General features: G+C 52.2%; 6 protein-coding genes across 6 annotated transcripts; 3 read left to right on the top strand and 3 right to left on the bottom strand.

The window, feature by feature from the left end:
- Positions 1 to 1,049: 1,049 nt before the first annotated feature.
- GUITHDRAFT_156314 (hypothetical protein) lies at positions 1,050 to 2,181 on the bottom strand (the record flags this gene model as incomplete). The annotated part of the gene is made up of 8 exons (XM_005819404.1): positions 2,153 to 2,181; positions 2,012 to 2,058; positions 1,896 to 1,965; positions 1,753 to 1,796; positions 1,657 to 1,704; positions 1,543 to 1,614; positions 1,419 to 1,481; positions 1,050 to 1,134 (listed from the first exon to the last, which is right to left on the bottom strand). Exons 2-8 carry the CDS (start codon positions 2,017 to 2,019, stop codon positions 1,050 to 1,052), a joined length of 390 nt encoding a protein of 129 aa, XP_005819461.1. The 5' UTR covers positions 2,020 to 2,058; positions 2,153 to 2,181.
- Positions 2,182 to 5,370: 3,189 nt separating this feature from the next.
- On the bottom strand, positions 5,371 to 6,295 carry GUITHDRAFT_121336 (hypothetical protein; the record flags this gene model as incomplete). The annotated part of the gene is made up of 3 exons (XM_005819403.1): positions 5,371 to 5,627; positions 5,701 to 5,811; positions 5,857 to 6,295. The coding sequence occupies 3 exons, from the start codon at positions 6,293 to 6,295 to the stop codon at positions 5,371 to 5,373; spliced, it is 807 nt and encodes a 268-aa protein (XP_005819460.1).
- A 1,138-nt stretch (positions 6,296 to 7,433) lies between these two features.
- On the bottom strand, positions 7,434 to 8,321 carry GUITHDRAFT_148592 (hypothetical protein; the record flags this gene model as incomplete). Its single annotated transcript, XM_005819415.1, has 1 exon — positions 7,434 to 8,321. One exon carries the CDS (start codon positions 8,319 to 8,321, stop codon positions 7,434 to 7,436), a length of 888 nt encoding a protein of 295 aa, XP_005819472.1.
- A 2,595-nt stretch (positions 8,322 to 10,916) lies between these two features.
- GUITHDRAFT_39849 (hypothetical protein) lies at positions 10,917 to 11,264 on the top strand (the record flags this gene model as incomplete). The annotated part of the gene is made up of 1 exon (XM_005819402.1): positions 10,917 to 11,264. A coding segment is annotated over one exon (348 nt), but the record flags the coding sequence as incomplete, so codon positions are not given.
- A 1,752-nt stretch (positions 11,265 to 13,016) lies between these two features.
- GUITHDRAFT_148590 (hypothetical protein) lies at positions 13,017 to 14,135 on the top strand (the record flags this gene model as incomplete). The annotated part of the gene is made up of 4 exons (XM_005819401.1): positions 13,017 to 13,243; positions 13,560 to 13,728; positions 13,771 to 13,830; positions 14,055 to 14,135. 4 exons carry the CDS (start codon positions 13,017 to 13,019, stop codon positions 14,133 to 14,135), a joined length of 537 nt encoding a protein of 178 aa, XP_005819458.1.
- A 1,216-nt stretch (positions 14,136 to 15,351) lies between these two features.
- On the top strand, positions 15,352 to 17,505 carry GUITHDRAFT_121332 (hypothetical protein; the record flags this gene model as incomplete). Its single annotated transcript, XM_005819400.1, has 1 exon — positions 15,352 to 17,505. One exon carries the CDS (start codon positions 15,352 to 15,354, stop codon positions 17,503 to 17,505), a length of 2,154 nt encoding a protein of 717 aa, XP_005819457.1.
- Positions 17,506 to 18,494: the final 989 nt, after the last annotated feature.

The raw sequence follows: 18,494 nt of genomic DNA, 5'->3' as shown, positions 1-18,494 counted from the left end.
AGGGAGGGAGGGAGGGAGGGAGGGAGGGAGGGAGTGAGGGCTCATGTTGGCACAGCAAGGATCGATGAATGAGACTCCCTTGCATTGGGCCGCCAAGAAAGGTGAAGGCAGTTGACTATCTTGTCCGTCTGACGCGCGAGGAGGGCACGAGGAGGTAGTGATCTCTTTGGTCAACCACCAAGCCAAGAAGAACCTTCGAGGTGACGCTTGCCTGACCTTCGACCCCTGACACTTCGAGCAGATGACGCAAACCTGACGCCTACCCAGTGGGCGAGGGATCTGAACATCAAGGAAAGCACAGCTGACTTCGAGCATGCCCTTGACTTATACACGCAGAACATCATTTACCCGGTGGTGGAGAAACCGACCAAGGTGAAGAGCAAGGTGATGAAGAAGTCGTTGCTGCTCGTGTGAGTTGGCATGAGATTCGGAGAACAAGTCGAGCACAAGCGAAGCGGTTTAAAGAGGTAGAGGTACAAGAACCCTTGAGGGGACCCTGACAAGTGCCAAGGGACTACAAGCGCTCAAGGAGATGAAGAAAGGCAAAGAGAAACAGCCTGCCGATCCCAGTAAACCCTCCGGTCCCTCCCACGAACTCTCTGCTCGAACGCTGAAAGTGCTCACAGACGCTGCCCAAGCAAGTGAGCAGGAGGAGACAACAGAGAAAGAGTCAGCAGACGACAGACACGCAGTCGACGGCAGAATCCTTGGAGGGGAGGCTGATAACGAAGAAGCTGAACATGAAGAGGATGGTGATAATATCACAGCAGCTGAGAATGAGGAAGAAGCTGAGAATGAGGAAGAAGCTGAGAAGAAGGAAGAAGCCGAGGATGAGGAAGAAGCTGAGAATGAGGAAGAGGCTGAGAATGAGTAAGTATCTGAGAATGAGTAAGAAGCTGAGAAGTGCACAAATCCTGAGAGCAATCGTGCTGACAATCAAGGGACTGACATTGAAGATGAACGATAAACTAGCAATCAGCTCTGCTCAAATCAAGCACCAAGGGAGATTCAGCGGCGGGATGTATTCAGATAGACGTCTCAGACTGCCTTCATTCGTTGCTACACCAGAGATTGAGGGACGCCAGCGCCCAGTCGTTTCGCAGAAGAGCATCGAGACAGCCATCTGCCAAGTCCCTGCCGTCGCAATCAGATGAGGCGAACAGACGAGCAGGGCGAATACAAGCAACACAAAGACAAAAACATGACAAGGCACAAAAACACAAGAGAACATGAGCAAAGCACAACCAAATGAAAGGACATAGAACACAACTACCAGAAATGCTAGAACAAGACAAAAAGGGCAAGGCAAGGCAAGGCAAGGCAAGGCAAGGCAAGGCAAGGCAAGGCAAGGAAAGGCAAGGCAAGGCAAGGCAAGGCAAGGAAAGGCAAGACCCTGACAAGCACAGTCGGGTTCTCACTTGTAAACTTCGGTAGTTTCGGATGCGATGACATTTGCCAACCCCAGGCAGAGGGCATTCCATCTGATGAGAGTGAGAGACTGGAAAGCGGGACTTCAAGACAATGCTCTTCTACTTCTCCTACCTTGAATCGTCAAGGCCGTTCTGTCGCCGAACTTGGCTGAGAAGGCCGCAGATCTTGACGTAGGAGCTTGACCTGCCGGCCCGTCATAGCGAGAGGCTCTCGTGTTGGACTCACCACGGGCTGACGATGAGACCTTCGTCATTCACTTGATACCCGATCAACCTGCTGCGGTGTTAAGAGCGGCAAGACAAGGCAAGCGAGAGCAGCTACTTGTTGACCAAAGGCTGCAAGACTTCGTTGAAAGTAGGCAGCGCCTGAGGACGACAAGCCATGAGAATGCGGTCGAAGAAGACATGGTGAGAATAGATGACAATGGTGAAGTCCGATGAGATTCAACCACACACAAGACACACCTTCTCGTCGCTGGTCGTGATTGCGTCCAGTTGGGTCCACACAGGGCGCAAGTGCAACACAACAAGAATCCTGCGAGATGATCTTGAGAATTCGCTTGACATGCATGTAACTCCACCTGTACATATGAACGAAGGCATACGAATCGAGCCGCTCCACCTCTCGCTGTTCAACATCATCATTAGTCTACTTCCCCCTCTCCCTCCCTGCTTTCTTCCTCTTCCCCCCACGTTCGCCCTCAGGCGTGTCCTCCTCATACATGTGATAAGCGATCACGACTCGACTCCCACAAGCGCAAGCTGCGAGCGAGTCAGAGGCCTCACTGTCGTTGATCCATGTCACCTCCCGATCTCTTGATCAAAGATGTCTGACAGCGCACTCCAAACGCAAAGCCGCGCGAGCTACTCAAAAGTCATTTGCCTTTGAGGGAGGGGAGGACAAGACAGTAGGAGGGGGAGACGGGGGGGAGGGGAGGCAGGAGGAGGAGGAGGCACCTGCTTGACGTAGAAAAACAGGGTACTGATGTCTTTGGATTGCTCCTTCACCCTTGACAGCACCTCATGCAACTTCTTCCACGTCACTCCCACGCCACTCGCTCTTGCGCATCGAGACCTTTCGGAAGGAGCTCGAGTACAAGCCGGCTGCTCTTACGAGAGGCGAGTGACTCGCCACTTGTGTCTGTCGCGCTGAGAAGCTTGAATGTGCGATGCTCACGTCAAGATCTGTCCACGCGTGCATCAGAGGTGCTCGGGGAGAAAGAGGTTAGTCACTGGATCCTCGCGGGAGGCAGGCGGCCACTTCCCTTCCCAGCTCTTCACTGCAGCAAACAAGCTCAATAGAATCGAAAAGCTCGGGAGCACATACACGTAGAAGGCATGTTGCGTCCTCCTTGACCGCTCTCTCTCGTACTCGAAGAGCAAACTATCTCCTGCCTCCTTCTCCGCAAAGGCTTCCTTGAGAACTTTTTCCTCGTAGTCGGCAAGGAGATTGAAGTTGGAAACAAGCTGACAAAACGGTCACGCCACACAAAACAAGCCCTCGAATTGCCTGTGCTTTGCAGTTTTCAAACTCTTGAGATCCGAAGTGTCCATACTGCATCGATTGTCAGGCGTGATCACTTCAAGCTCTTCTGTCACGTCAGTGGCGTCCCCAGTCTCTCTCGGTGCCACAAGCTCGATCAGCTTGACGACAATAGACGAACCTGGCAGGTGGGTATTAGGGCCCAGCAGTCGAGTCGGCACTACCTCGAAACCTTCAATCTCCTTCTCTGCGGCAAAGTAGGACAACAAGAATGCGTGCGCCTGGCATGTCCCACCATGTTCAGAAAACTTCCCGAGCTGCCACGACAGCACCTTGTGTATCGCTTGGAAACTTTGCTTTGTGTGCAGAAAGATCTCTTTCAGCCTCTCACCAACGTCGAGGCCCAAACCAGTTTCAAGTTGGCCGGCTACTTCCTAGGAGCAAACACTCAACCTCGGAGTACAAGGAAAAAAACAGGTAGACGAGACATATTGGATAGTTCAGAGCACAAGACAGCCAGCACAAGAAAGTCACCTCTCCAGTCTTCTTCAGTCTTTCGCTCCCCAACCAAAACTCCATCTGCTTGATTAGATCTCTTCTTGACTGTTAAATCGAATCAATTTTCCAACGTCAACAGTGGCAGCATCTGTCACCGAAGAATCTGAGACGTTTTGTTCTACTGAGGTCAAAAACTGACAAAGTAATAAGAGTATTACAGAGAGTCGAGCAAGTCTACCAGAATGCTCAGGCGCTCAACTCTGGCTTCATTCTCTTGCGCCATTTGTTGGACCACCCGATTGAATGCTTCTGCAAATGGCCTAGCACGGCATGGGAACACCTGCGAGGCGTCTCAGCAAGCCATCTCTTGTTATTCTCCTCTTACCAGATGGTTTAGCGTGACGGAAAGAATCAAAGGTACTTCTTGCCAGCTTTGACAAGCAATGAGCATTTCCACGTGCCGCTCCAATATCTGTTGAGCAGACAACATTAGACCATAAAACCTAAGAACATGCAGATGAAGCCAAATCAAAATCCACCAACCAGGTCGATCTTTCGTAGAACATCAACAAGCTCCGCATGCCATGAGGCTTTCTCAGGATCTGCGCCCTTGGACGACAAGGTTTGCCCTCCTTGGATGAAGAGCATTGTCTTGAAGTAGACGGCGAGATGAGCAGCCAAGCTTGTCATCTGCGAGCTTGACGTGCCTTCCTGTGATCGCCGCTCCAGAGATTCCAACGCTGTCAACTTGTCGAGCTCGGCAAAGAGACCGTGAAGATCGAGGGCGATGACTTGTCTTTGAATCTCAGCGATTGTGTTGACCAGCTTATGTCGTTTGTCCCCTTCTCTCGTCCGCGAAACAAACTCGTCGTACTCTTGCGACACATTGCCCGCCTGCCTGACCGCATCGCTTATCTGCCTTGAGAGTAAGATGATGCACAAACATCTAGAGCCACTAGACCTGCCGCATGATCGACTCACTGTGATCTTCTTCCAGCAGCTTCCTTGTCTGCAGTGAGTCCCCGTCATTCAATTCGTTAGCAATCGATCGAATTCTTGACCTGTTCAACAAATATTCTTCGCAAGTCAAACCACAGCTCATCCTCCCATCGGCTTAGGATCTGTCGTTTTGATTAGGGCTTGGCCGTGCAGGGAGGTTGCTGAAAGCACCTTGGCTTCTCGTAGCTCTTGTCTCATGTCATCTCTCTCTCTCCCTCCCATACCGTCATGTAAGTCTGTCTGCAGCCCAGGCCAAACTCCAGCCATTACAGCAAAGATTGCTCGATCGTGCGCATGCAGCATGAATTCCGACTTGTCCTTGGACCTTCGTATCTGCAAGCAACGACAAGGATGAACAACAAACATCAAGGTTCTGCTGTTTCTTTACCTGTTGCTCTTGTACAGCAAGCGATCGATATTTGGATTGGCACACACTCCTGAAGCGTTTCCATGCTTGCGGCGAAATCTTTTCGTTGCCAAATTGTGAAGCGTTCTGGAGACTCTGCGACCAAGTCATCCGAACAGCAAAGGGAGGCAAACATGAATTTGGAAATTTATGCGAAGATGAAGAAACAACATACAGGAAGGTAACAAAAAGCAAGAATTATGACCTGAATGGATCCCTCTTCGCAGTCATCCAACGATTTGATTTGATGCCATTCGGCATATTTTGAGTTTCGCATACATGCCATCTATTGGCATCAATGAGGTCGGCCAAACAAAGCGAGAAAGTAAACCTGGGACGGCTCAAAGTAAAAAACCGATGGCTCGAGCATCGCAGCCTTCCACCATAACTTTCCTCCCTGAATAATCGCGATCATTTTTCGGACAAAAGGCCCAGGCACAAACTTCACAAACTTGCCTCCTTGTACGCGTCGGTGGTGCCGGAGCATTTCCGACATCTCTCCTGTGCCATCACAAGCTCGCCCCGCCGTATGTGCCAGAATACTAAGAAGAAGCTCAGTCATGGCCAGGTGGTCTCGCAACATTCTCACTCATGGACGTCATGCTGATTAGCGCCGATTGAGAGGAGCAGCCCTGAAGGGTGAGAAGCTCTTCTGAGAACTCAAGCTTCTTTGAGTCCGACCGCATGCCGCTGATCCCACGAAACCACTGATCCAGCTGCTCCTCTAGCTCTTTGATCCCAACACAGTCGCTTTCGAGCCAGAACAAAATCCTCCGGAGGTGGCAGAGAGCAGGATCGAAACTGTCGTCATCTGACCAAAAGCAGAGTCACGACAAATGTCTCTTCATAAGACCCTCAACTCCTCAATCCTTTTCCTGACGCACCTGCGATGATCATTGACGATGGTGGGTAAAGCATTGACTCAAGTTCGGAAAACCCCGCTGCCTTCGTTTGCACATTTCTCAGAGGCGAAAGTGGCCATAGGTAGGACGATCCTGCCGTGTCATAGAAGAGGAAGTGGAGAAGCAGAAACAGGCGACCGATGGCTGAATACAAGGAGTCTTTGCCCTCCATCTGCGCCAGGTGGAAGTCGAGCGCCTGCATGACAAACTCTGACAATGGCTGGGCAACCTGCAAAGGATTCTCGGTAGCATCAAGATCTCGTGCGGTGGACTTGTACAGGTCCGCGACTGGATGCATCCAATCCTCCTCCAAGTAATCTGCCGCCTGATCCCCTACTTCCTGATGCTCTTTATCCTCCTCCATACCGGTCACATTGTCTTTGGTGTGAAACGGGGAATATGCGGGAGATTTGCTCATGATCCTGTACGTCAAATCTGCTTCCTGTCCCTCGCGCCAGCTATGATACGGCGTGCCCAAATCCACTGACATTGACGCGTCTGCACGCGGAACGCGGATTCCTGACGATGCAGGCGTGCTCCAAGAAGCGTCCATGGAAACCTGCTGATGCAAAATCATAGATCACACACAAGAATACCGCTGGATCTGAAACAACATACATAAATACAACATGGTCTGAAACATCCTACACAAATACAATAGTCTCCTTATCAAGATGAGGGCATAAGTGCTTTTTCCATCTTCTCGCTTAAACTAATCCTTTGTTTCACTTCTCGACATATTGGTCAATCCTTTCAGCCTGCCTGCTCATTTGAGGTTTGTGAAAACTTTATCACGTAAGGATGAGAAGACAACTAGCCAGACAAGTATTCAACGACACAACAACATATGTGATCCTAGCCCTTTGTCTCGCATTTAGAACAGGGCCTTTGATTCTTGCTTCCCAACATTCCTGATCTCTTTCCTTCTACCAGTGAGAACTCTGAACGCCTGCAACGTCTATGCCTCCCTCATACACTCATGTGTCGTCATCCACCTCGTCCGCCTCCCTTCTCTCTCATTTCCCCTCCCCTCTTCCCGCCTTGATCCATTCCTCTAATTAATGCATGCGCTCCCGCCCTCTGCAGCTACCCCCCCCCACCACCTGGGATACTTTTTTCTTCGGCAGGGGGGTAGTGGCTGGTGCTGTATGAGGAACAGCCTTTACTGACTCACTGAGAGGAAAGGAGAGAAAGGCCGCGACTCTGAGCAAGAGCGCATGTAGATGGCGAGTGAGCCAGGAAAACAGTGAGAGAGAGGAAGCAGGATGGGGCAGCATGAGGTTAGCGGAGGATGATGGGGTAGCATGGGATAGGGGCGTGGAATTAAGGGAAGGAGAGTTGGAGTGGAAAATCACATGACTATGAGCTGGGAACAGAGAGACCTGGAGGGGAGAGGGAGGAGGAGGGAAGGGAGAAGGGCTAAAATGGGAAGGAGGTGAGACGAGGATGTAGAGGCAGGCGAAGAGGTAGAGGGGAACGAGGGGGAAGGGGGGCGACGAAGAGATAGCCTGGCAGAGGAGCTGAAAAGAGCTTAGGCTGAATTCCATTGACAAATTGCAAGTTGGAAGTTGGCAGACGCTCTTACATAGACAACTATCTAGTAGCAAAGCAATTTTACTGAAATTTGTGATGATTGAAAGTGTTAAATTCACTTCATGTTCTTAGATGTACATATAGCACAATCTCAATTAAATTTTCGCGTTATGTATCCGCGTCTATGAGATTCTTCTTTGCATATTCAGAACCAATGGAAGTATAGCCGACAGGCTTGGAAGCAACGGCAACTCAGCGTTTCCAGCGTTCAAGTTGATGAGGTTGGGAGGGGCTATGCTCCTCACGGTTTGGAATGCGCTGAACTCTCCTCCCATATCTGGCGTGCTGGTTTGAGATTCCACCTCCTGCTTCACCAAACTCTCTGTCATACAGTCCTCCGGCGTTTCTGTAGATGAAACAAAGCCGTGTCGTTGAAGGAATCTGAAGCACCATCCAGGATTGGCCTTGAAACCAGATATTCCCAGATTGATCGCTGTCTTTTCAGCGAACATACACAACTTGAACCTCCAGGCGGGATCATTACGCCCAACTGTCTTGAAAAACTCGTGCACTTTTCTCTCCAACTCAGGGTGGTGGGCCGAGGAGCATCTTTTCATCTTGGTCGTGACTCCAGCACCAGCAAGCTCTTTCAACTTTCGCACATTGTCCGGCTGCAAAAGCTTTGATATGGCAGATCTGCTCTTGCCGTAACGCTCAGCCAGGCGCGTCTGAGAGAAAATTTTTGTCTCGTGGCATCGAATGATTTCAAGTTTCTCTGCTAAGGTCAACTTCTTATGTTCCCTCGATGATCGATTGGGCCTAGAGTTCAAGGTCTTGATCGCTTCAGCTATAGGGTCTGAGTTTTCCTCTTGAACGGATGAGCATGGTGAAGGTGAGCATTTTTCCTGCTGTAGCAGCTGTGACTGGAGGAATTGAACAGAGCTTTGAGCTTGGAGCTGCGATATTTGATTTTGGATCGCCGAGAGCTGTTGGTCCGCAATACTCATAGGTTTAAGTTCTGCAGCAAGTGGCAGCAGGGAGGGAAGAAGAGGGAGGGAGCAGACTTGCATGACGCTAGAAGGAGGAAGGCGCGATGATGCGATCAACAAGGCTGCTCAGGGTCAAGGGGAGCGACGGAACGTGGAACAGGAAGAGCGTGTTGGGTCCACGTAGTGAAATACCAGAGAAAGGTGCTCGGATGATTGAGGAGGGGGTAGGGGGTGCGTGATCCATGGCTCTCTTCTGGTACGGTGGGTGATTCAATTTCACGGATATGTACCCCCCATTGATGTGTTTGTATCTCTGTTGATAGGGGTAGATATCATTCCATATCAAGGACTGGGCTTCAATGGAGGGGTAGTGGTACAGTTTTCAAAAAAGATGTTGAGGAAAGACGACGACTCGGCATTCTCGGGATTCCAACAGGTACCCTACCTCTAGATATCACTCTGCGACTCTTGCGGAAGCATGGGGTACTGGCAAGTCAGGTACGGAATAGGATATCTGATTCGACTAGATGGTAGGGGTGGATGGACAAAAGTGAACATTAGGCATTGTCAACTTGATTAGCAGGGTATATACCCCTACCATACTTTGTTCCGGTATTAGATAATTGCAAAAGGGGGTGGGGTTATTGAAGCTCCGATAAATGGTAGGGTAGTAATCTTTTTGCAGGTTATGTACCAAGCCGAGGGTGTACGAAATTCGGCAGGAGCGATGGTGGGTGGGTGGGTGTTCCATTTAGCAAGCAACGGGACTCAGAGGGTAGGGGGGTCCGTACCCTGATCCATACCCTCAACAGGTGGCGCAAGAGGAGGGGTCATCTTCACAGATGTAACTCGATGACTACGTGACTCGGAAGTGCACAAGTTGGGGGAGGTGTGTGGTAGGGTCCTAAAAGTGGAGCTTTTGAACTAAAATAAATCATTTTATGCTATGCTGAATCACTTTCGGTACCTCCAAATTAAATAAAAAAAACAGAATTTTATTTTAAGTAAATTAAATTTCAATCATCAGAACTGAAAATCTTCGGTACACTTATTGAAATCAATTTCAAGTCTTAAAACTGTTTTTGTATACTTACGGTACACTTTCGGTTCATTTTGAAAGTGCTGTGAAACCCTTCCGACTTCCGATCGGACCCTCGGCCCCCGGCGTAAAATAACTGACCGGCATATCCCGACTCCGAGCACAGCACTGCGGCATCCATCGGGGACCCGACGGGCCACTCTATACACTAGCTAAAAACTAACTTAACTTTGAGTAAAGCTGATGTTCATACAGTAATGATAACTTTACTCAAAGTTAAGTTAAAAATCAGTACGAGGACAATCAGGAGAGTCACTCAGTCGAGGAGGCCGGCTTGACCCCGCCGCCGGCCCTGACACTGTCGCACTGGCCAAACGGCGAGAAGAGAAAAGACAGCGAGAACCAAACCTAACTTACTATTGAAGATCAGAACCGTGAGGACAATCAGCCAGGAGACTGCCGGTCGCCGGATCGGACTCTGACTCCGAGTCAGAGTCGACTCGGGAGCCTCTTGACCCTCAGGACTCCATCGTACTGTCGGTCGCACTGCCAGCTGATCTTTAACTCAGCAACGTGACTTTGAGTAAAGCTGATCATCATACAGTACTGATAACTTACTATCAGTGAAGATCAGAACGAGGACAATCCGAGTCAGCCTGGGCCACTGAGGACTCCTCGGGCCTGAGAGCCTGCCGCAGTGCGAGGAGCCTCTTGAGGACTCTCCACAGTGTCGCACCGTCCAATCATTGTTTTACGGTGAGCCGTCCGCCGGAGTCACGCTTGGATCATGTGAAAGAGTTCGCACACATGGGTGTCATGTACAGTGAAATGGTGTACGAGCAATCGTCTCATCTTGGCAAGTTGCCCTCACCCATCAAAGCCATCGAGTCTGCATTGAAGCAGATGCACTGCGGAGACAGGGTCCTGGTCAAGGTGTGACTGGGCTGATCAGAGAATTCGCGATGTAGCTCCTATGAAACTCTTTCATGCTATTGACCCTCTTGATTTCAGAGTCGTTGCCCGGACGAAATTCAAGGAATATCTTTTGAATCACACAAGGACTCGTCACGACTACAGAGAGCTGTCGGACAGACTACCTCACGGCATTGCGCTAGCTATTGTCCAGACCTCCCATATGCCGAGTTGGAGTTTTACGTCGAGCTTGTCGACTGGGATGTCAAGCTTGAACTCTTTCAGAGCGACAAGTTAGAAGCAGTGAACGTCAAGATCATCGGAGCTCCTCTGTCATTTCTCATGTACATACAAGACCTGTCCATCGTCACACTCGTGCTACATGTGAGTCTCTTAGGGAGTTGGCGAGCGTTAACAAGAGCTGACGTGCTTGGCAGGGGTCAACGTCTGCAGGTCACGTCTTCATGCCTTCTCGAAACTTCAGCGTCATAGTAGGACACGGAGATTTGGGCGAGTACATTGAGGACGCTCTACTACATCTCAAGGAGGGGCAGCACGCTTTGATCGATATCTCCGGTGAGATAGCGAGGAGCGTCGGTCAAAGTCAGAAGCCTCTGCTGCCTGAGCTCGGGCAGTCCGAGCACATCTTGTGGGAGTGTCAAATCTTCAACGTCAAACCGTCGTGGAGCATGGAGTTCGAGGACCTGATGCGCCACGTCAAGATACGCCGAGAGCGAGGAAACGAATTCTTCACGTCGGGCGAGTACGAGAAAGCTAACAACTTCTATGAAAGCGCCTTTGACCTCCTGCTATGTGAGGAGGGTGAGGGCTCGAGGGAGCATCGGCGGATAGTGGGGGACGAAAGGGCTCTACTGCTGACGAATAGAGCCACCGTGTGCTACAAGCGGGCCAAGTACAACGAAACTATCGCGTTCTGCAGTCAAGCGCTTGCGATCCGAACGAACATGATCAAGGCGAAATTCAGGCGAGCGCAAGCGAACCTGGAGCTGGGTCACTACGAGGAGGCGGAACGGGACTCCAGGAGCATTTTAGAGATGGAGCCGGAGAACCAGGCGGCCACCCGACTGAACCTTCTTGTCTCAGAGAAGCAGAAGAAGGCGAAGACACAGACAGATCAATTCTGCGTACCAGCTATGGGGAACGCTGGCAAGAAGGGATGACAAAAGATATGTATCCGAATCGAGAGACTCTCGTAATGATTGATGAAAGTCTTGCTGAGATTGAAACTTGTTTACCCTTGTCACTTCAATTGTCTTGATTCCTTGCGATGTGCCTTCAAGATGACCATCAAGTTCGATTGTAAGTTGCTGTAATCTCACTCTCCATGCTTCAGCTACTTTGCAGGAATCTCTGCATTGTTGTATCTTGCTTTAGCTCTTCTTCTGCTTCAGAACTTCATCGCAGTACCGTGCATTGGGTCCTTCATTGCGAGCCCTCGTGTAGTTTTCCTAGTCATCCTCCTTCGATTCCGCAGCCCAACGATTGATCAAAGATTCCGCAAACAGCATATCTCGAAGTACATTGATATGGCGACTGCAATCATCGTTCTGTGTGAGGATTCTACTTTATTGAGAGCCTGAATGACACCCGGCTACTCATCATCACAGAAACATTATACCATTATCGATCGATCAAGTGGCTCAGATTCTTAGACTTCAAGCTCTCGACCATGCATTCCCTATAATCCTGCTCACGGCTTCAAAACAAGCATTAAAGTAACCCCTACTCAGACCTCCCATTCATCCTGGCAAGCAGGGGTGGTGACTCCACGAAGAAACTTGTCTGTGTACCAGTTCCTAAAGCACGCCTCGTACATCTTCTGCATCGGTTGTAACGCTTTAGAAAACTACATTTTGGAATCAAAGCGCTGGGGAATGGGCACGGGTAACCAGGTAGTGCAGAGCTAGGCGTTGAGGCATGGAGCCATGGCAGCAGGATGGATGTGAGTGGATTTCATCGAGGCAAGAAGACAGAGGGAGGGAGGTAGAGAGGGAGAGCGGATAGGGAGAAGGGAGGAAGTGAGGAAGGAGGGGGGAGGGGAGAGAGGGGAGGGAAGGATGGGAGTGAGGATAGGGAGAAGAGAGGGAAGGAGGAAGGAAAGGGGGGAGGGGAGAGGAGGAGGAGAGAGGGAGATACAAGTAGGGGCTACCTTGAGTTCCGAGCAATCTTTCTTGTTCGACTCCTGGCTCTCCTTCTCCGCTCCCATCACTTGGACATCCAGCGGCCTACGTCGGATCGATATAACATTTTAGCTTGTACCAAGAATTTATAAAACTTGTGTATATATCGTACTAGAATGGCAAAAGCAACGCCGTGTCCACCAGCTAGTATACACATAAAGAATTTCGACTTGATTTCGACTACTCCTGACAGTGCTGCTAGGTACTCCTCCTCCTCCTCCTCCTCCTCCTCCTCCTCCTCCTCCTCCTCCTCCTTTCACTCCTCACAACACCCCAGCGCTGGAACGTTTCGTTCCCTCTCCAGAAGTGTACGTCTAGCCTATTGAACTGACCAGCTCACTTGCCACATATAGATCGTCCGCATAACACCGACAAGTCACTGCTAGATCACCAGCATCAGCGCCACGGCTTCATCTGCAGCGTCATCAAAAGCTCACCCGATTCGTCTTTGTTACCTTGACAACTGATATGACTCGTCTCCTCACAATATCTTTGTCTCAGACATGTCAAACAACAGCGTTCTTTGTTTTTGCCCACTTCTTCATGGTTGTTGAGTCCTGGGCATTTCAAGCGCCAGGTCTTGCTAGACTTCCTTGGGCTATGAAACCAGCATGGCGCTCCCCGATGCTCCCAGCTCGCGGGCATGTCGGAACCAGAACGATAGTTGCTTGCTTGCCCCAGCGTGACGGCGACAGTCTGGTGCATGTTAGCAAGCTTCCGATGGAACCGAGCCCGGAGTTCTCAGCGGAGGAAGTGATGTATTACATCCTTGAAGGGCTCAAGCACAACGACTTCCCTGAGATAGACGCCGGGCTCAAGAGATGCTTCGCTTTCTCCAACAACATGTGCAGGTTACTGCCTCCTCCTCCTGCCCCTCCTCTTCCTCTCCTCTTCAATCTCCTCCTCTCCTCTTCAATCTCCTCCTCTCCTCTTCAATCTCCTCCTCTCCTCTTCAATCTCCTCCTCTTCAATCTTCTCCTCTTCAATCTCCTCCTCCTCCTCCTCCTGCCTCTCTGTGTCATCATCCTCCTTCTCCTGTCTTTCCCCCTCCTGGCTCTCCTCCTCTTCCCTTCTCCAATTCGTGAAGCTGCTGCTGCTCCAACTTCTCCTTCTCCATGTCGTTTCTTTTCTTCCTTCTCGAACCAGTGCCGGTAACCTTTGGTGTAGGTCGGCTGTAGGAGGAGACGACAGCAGGGCAGGAGGGACTACGGTTGAGCACTTCATCAAGTACGCGTCCAACCCGACCTTCCAGTCCCTCGTCAGATGCGAGAAGTACGAGCGAGAAGACATGAACTTCCTTCCCTCCTCCCCCACTCGCGGAGCTCTCGCGACTCAGGTAACGCATGCTGCTGCTGCTGCTGCTGCTGACGTCACGCAGATCGCGCATATAACAACCAAGAATGGTGACAAGAGACGATTCTTGTGGACCCTAGAGCAGGTGGCGTAAAAGAAGATGAGGGGACCGAGGATGGAGGGGAAGATGAAGTAGGGTGGCGGAGGCGAGAAGAAAGGTGGAGGGGTTGGAGAGAAGAACTCAGCCGGAAGAAAGGAGAGAGAGTGAAAAATAAGAGGCAGGGGGAGGTGAGCTGGGGAGAGGGGAAGAGGGGAGCAGCATGATGAAGAAGTAATGACAAGCTGTTCCTGACTGTGTTTGTGATACAGGAGAGGAGGCCGCCACAGCAGGGCTGTTGGTTGATCAGGCAGTGTTTGTACACCAAGAACGCTTTCCTCGAGACCATTTGATCAAGAATAAGTCAAACTACTACAGTTATCTCTCCTCGCCTCCTGCCAACTTCTACACTCCTCCCTTCGCCCACTGCTAACTTCTACACTCCTCCCTTCGCCCACTGCTAACTTCTACACTCCTCCCTTCGCCCCCTGCCAACTTCTACACTCCTCCCTTCGCCCCCTGCTAACTTCTACACTCCTCCCTTCGCCCCCTGCTAACATCTACACTCCTCCCTTCGCCCCCTGCTAACATCTACACTCCTCCCTTCGCCCCCTGCTAACATCTACACTCCTCCCTTCGCCCACTGCTAACTTCTACTCTTCTTCCCTTGACTCATCTGAAGCTTTCTCTTTCTCCTTGATCCTTGGTCCAAGTTTTCCTAAACTCTCACCTAAACCCTAAATCCTAAGCGGTGGACTCGCGTGCAAGGAGACAGCAAGAAGGCAAGGAGGGGCAGCGCGTTCTCGCCACGGGCAACGGCAGCTGCTGCAGGAGGCGGAGAGCGACGACATAGAGCGTCGATCTCTTAGCTTCCTGTTCATAGCACTGAGTAAATTCGCAGAGATGCATGTGCTGGCCTGCTCGCTGAAGGTGGACAAGAAGGACCGACTGCGGGTGGAGATGAGGGAAGATGATGAAGAAGACTCGGACATGGAACAAGAGCAAGGCGAGGGCGAGGAAGGAGACGGGGCGAGCCCGTACCGAGCTTGAGCTGCGCTAAGCTTGAAGCAAGACAACACGGTGAAGTCGAAGAGCAACCGACGAGCCAGCAAGGTAAGCAAGGTAAGGAGAGAAGGTAGGAGGCAACCGAAGGCCAAGGTGAGGAGAGGCAACTCTTCTGACTGAGGCTGAGGAAGCTGAAGGGAGGAAGAGTAGGTGGCGACCGAAGGCCAAGGTGAGCAGCCGGCCCTTAGTAAGAGCAGCCGGCCCTTAGTAAGAGCAGCCGGCCCTTAGTAAGAGCAGCCGGCCCTTAGTAAGAGCAGCCGGCCCTTAGTAAGAGCAGCCGGCCCTTAGTAAGAGCAGCCGGCCCTTAGTAAGAGCAGCCGGCCCTTAGTAAGAGCAGCCGGCCCTTAGTAAGAGCAGCCGGCCCTTAGTAAGAGCAGCCGGCCCTTAGTAAGAGCAGCCGGCCCTTAGTAAGAGCATGCGGCCCTGCGGCGCGTAGGGAGAGCGCAAGGGGACCGGTGGAAGCTGCGAGCAAGAGGTTCATATAGTTCAAACAGCTTTCTAAGCATGGTACTACAGTATGATGAGAGCGTTCGCAACCTGCTGTATCGGAGATCATGCCAATACACGCAGGGTGAGCGCTCAGGAGGCCACGTCGAGGAGGCCGCCGACCTCGTCGAGAAGGTGAAGAACTTCACCAAGCGTTATCCGAATAGTCGGACAGCTTATGCTTGCAGAGCTGAGGGGGGATGCACTCCCGACGCTATCGCTGAAGCCATCCGCTCGACATGTCGGCAGGCGAGACGCGACCTGTTTGAAGACTCTCTGAGCGAATGGAGCTCAGAGTCGAAAGCATGGTTTATTCAACAGATGGAGGAGGCCAAGAAGCAGAATGTCGAGACATACATCGGCACCGAAGGCACCGAGGGGACCTCCTTCATCTCCATGACTCTCCTAGGGATTTCCTCGATGTTTGTTCGACAAGAAGAAAAGTTGAAAACGAAGCTTATGGACCTAGGTCTCATGGTAGACTCAGTCGATGGAGTCGACAAGGCCATCATGTGGAAAGCACCTTACAGACCTGAGATAGCACGAGCAGACGACATCTCAGTCACCGTCTCCTTCCTTCGGAATGAAGCAGCCATGGAGCTATGGGAAGGCAGGAGAGAATACACTATCGAAGGGAGAGTCTTTCGAGCCACAGAGGTGAGCATAGCACACGACCGGTCCTTCAAGCTTCGAGCCAAGCGAGGACCTGGGGGCAAGGGAGGGAGCCTTGCCGAGCTATCACAGCTCCTAGCTCTCGGAGGAATGTCGACGGCCGAGATCGCTCAGATTTATCGATTTCAGCTGCTCTCGCAATCTCTTGCAGCCGCAGAGGTACAACCGCTTGCAGGCATGCTCGTGCAGGGTGCTGGGCAGAGAGGTCGCAAGGGGCCGAGCCCGAAGACGTATGTCGCTGTTGGGGCAAGTACGGGAACTCTCCAGCAAAAAGAGCTGGAGTGGGTGCTCAGCTCGCCTTCGACGGCAAGTTGCGAGCAGACCTTGGCCTCGTTCAGAGAGAGCGAGGCGATGGAGGGGGTGCATCTCACTCTCATCAGCGACGACGCCAAGCTCAGAGAGACGTTTGCAGTCGAGCTCACAGCCGACACCTTCGTTCCTAGGGGAAAGATCGCCAAGCAGAGGAGGGCACTTCGCGAGAGAGATCATGCGGGGCGCAGCAGCTTCAGAGTGCAGATCAAGTCGAGGTCAAGCATGAGCACAGGCCGCTTCTCGAGGAAGGAGATGGAAGCGCTGTGCGGAGGAGGTAACACATCGATCACGAGAGTCAAGCGAGCCATGTTGGAGTTAGCAAGAAGGATAGGCGTGACGCCGGTCAGCGTCGAGGTCGAGGAGGATCGTGACACGCTCAGCTGGGACGGAAGCTCGATAGCTCTCTCCCTGGCGACCAAGGCAGACGCTCGACGCCTGATGGACGACATGCCCTTTTACTTGGAAGGGATCCTGGAAGTCAAGCTCGAAGCGGTGGGGTTCAAGCTCAACGGGCCTCAGCATGAGGAGGAGAGGAGCCCGAGCAGCGAGGAGCAAGCCCAAGAGCCCCAAGGGCAGCAGCAAGGCGCTGGATGGCTGGAGCTCAGCGACATCGACAGGATCACCATGGAAGCAGCGTCGCCGTCAGGGCCAGTCGATCAACAGGTCTTGGTCGACCTCTCGACGATGCTCTTGGAGACATCAGAGGAGGAGCTGCTAGCTGGCAAGCCGATCTCTCTGGAGCTAGACAAGAGTGTTGGGAAGCTGCATGACACCTTCTGCTCGCCGGGCAACGTGGAGTTCATGACGCTCGGAGCTTGGGCAGCCACGCCGACGCTGGGATCGAAGCGAAACATGTTGAAAGAAAAGCTCAGAGCGTACCTCGGCGAGCAGCGCTGGACTCGGGTGCAAGGGAACAAGGCAGCGAGGAGGGGCAGCGCCTTCTCTCCAAGGGCAGCAGCGACTGATGCGCTCGAGCAGGAGGCCGAGAGCGATGACATCGAGAGTCGATCTGTAAGCCTCTTGTTTCTTGCGATCAGTAAATTTGCTGAGAACCATGGGTTGAGCTGCACGGGCAAGGTCGACAAGCAAGACCGACTGCGGCTGATGATGAGGGAGGAAGTCGACATGGAGGCTGAGGAGGGCGAGGGCGAGGAGGAGGAGGCCGGTGCAGGCCCCTCGCGCGCTTGAGGCTCGAGTCAAGTCTTAGAGGTGGACAAGAGGCGGAGCGGAGCTGTTGGCCCCATGGGGGGAAGGAGGAAGAAATAAATGAGGTGGACATGGGGCAAGCAACGAAGGTAAGGGCAGGTAAGCCGGTGGGAGAGGGGGGAGGGGGGCCGGGAGGAGGAGGCCGGGCGGAGGCCGGCCGGGCTCTCGGGCCCGGTCCGGACCGAGGCCCCGGGGAAGGGACGTGAGTCCCAGGGACCCATACGCATTCCACCTACCAACCCATCCTTCATCCACTCACTGGCCGAAGGCCGGCCGAGACCGTCAAGGGGTGTCGGAGCCGAGGAAGCAACACAAGTTGAAAGCACGGACGACCCAGACCAAGGCCGGCGGAGGAAACTCCACTGGCTGAGGCCGGGGAAGACCACTGAAGTATAGCAGAGGAGGGAGCAGAGCAGAAGCACGGCTGCCATAAGGGCCAGCCAAGTCGGGCCGAACTGCCAGGTCACGAGATCCCTGTTAGACTAGAATAGTGCAAGGTGATAACAAACCATGCAAACTACCTAGCATTCTAATAAACTCAACTACTACTATTTAGGGTTTAGGGTTTAGGGTTTAGGGTTTAGGAGCGCCGGTTATTTCAGGCAGCGCCGGTTATTTCAGGCAGCGCCGGTTATTTCAGGCAGCGCCGGTTATTTCAGGCAGCGCCGGTTATTTCAGGCAGCGCCGGTTATTTCAGGCAGCGCCGGTTATTTCAGGCAGCGCCGGTTATTTCAGGCAGCGCCGGTTATTTCAGGCACCATGGCTGCACGCGTGGTGTAGGGGAAGCTGCCAGGGCGCCAAGGAAGCTGCAAGCGAGAGGTTTGTATACTTCAAATAGCTTTCTAAGTATGGTTCTTCAGTATGATGAAAATGTTCGCAAACTGCTGTATCGGAGATCATGCCAATACACGCAGAGCGGACTTGTGGATGCCTCTGTCCTCGAAGCTGATCTCGTCGAGAGGGTGAAGAGC

Source organism: Guillardia theta (genome assembly GCF_000315625.1).
Source record: "Guillardia theta CCMP2712 unplaced genomic scaffold GUITHscaffold_225, whole genome shotgun sequence".
Lineage (NCBI taxonomy): Eukaryota > Cryptophyceae > Pyrenomonadales > Geminigeraceae > Guillardia > Guillardia theta.
This window is presented reverse-complemented; position numbering and strand designations above follow the sequence as displayed.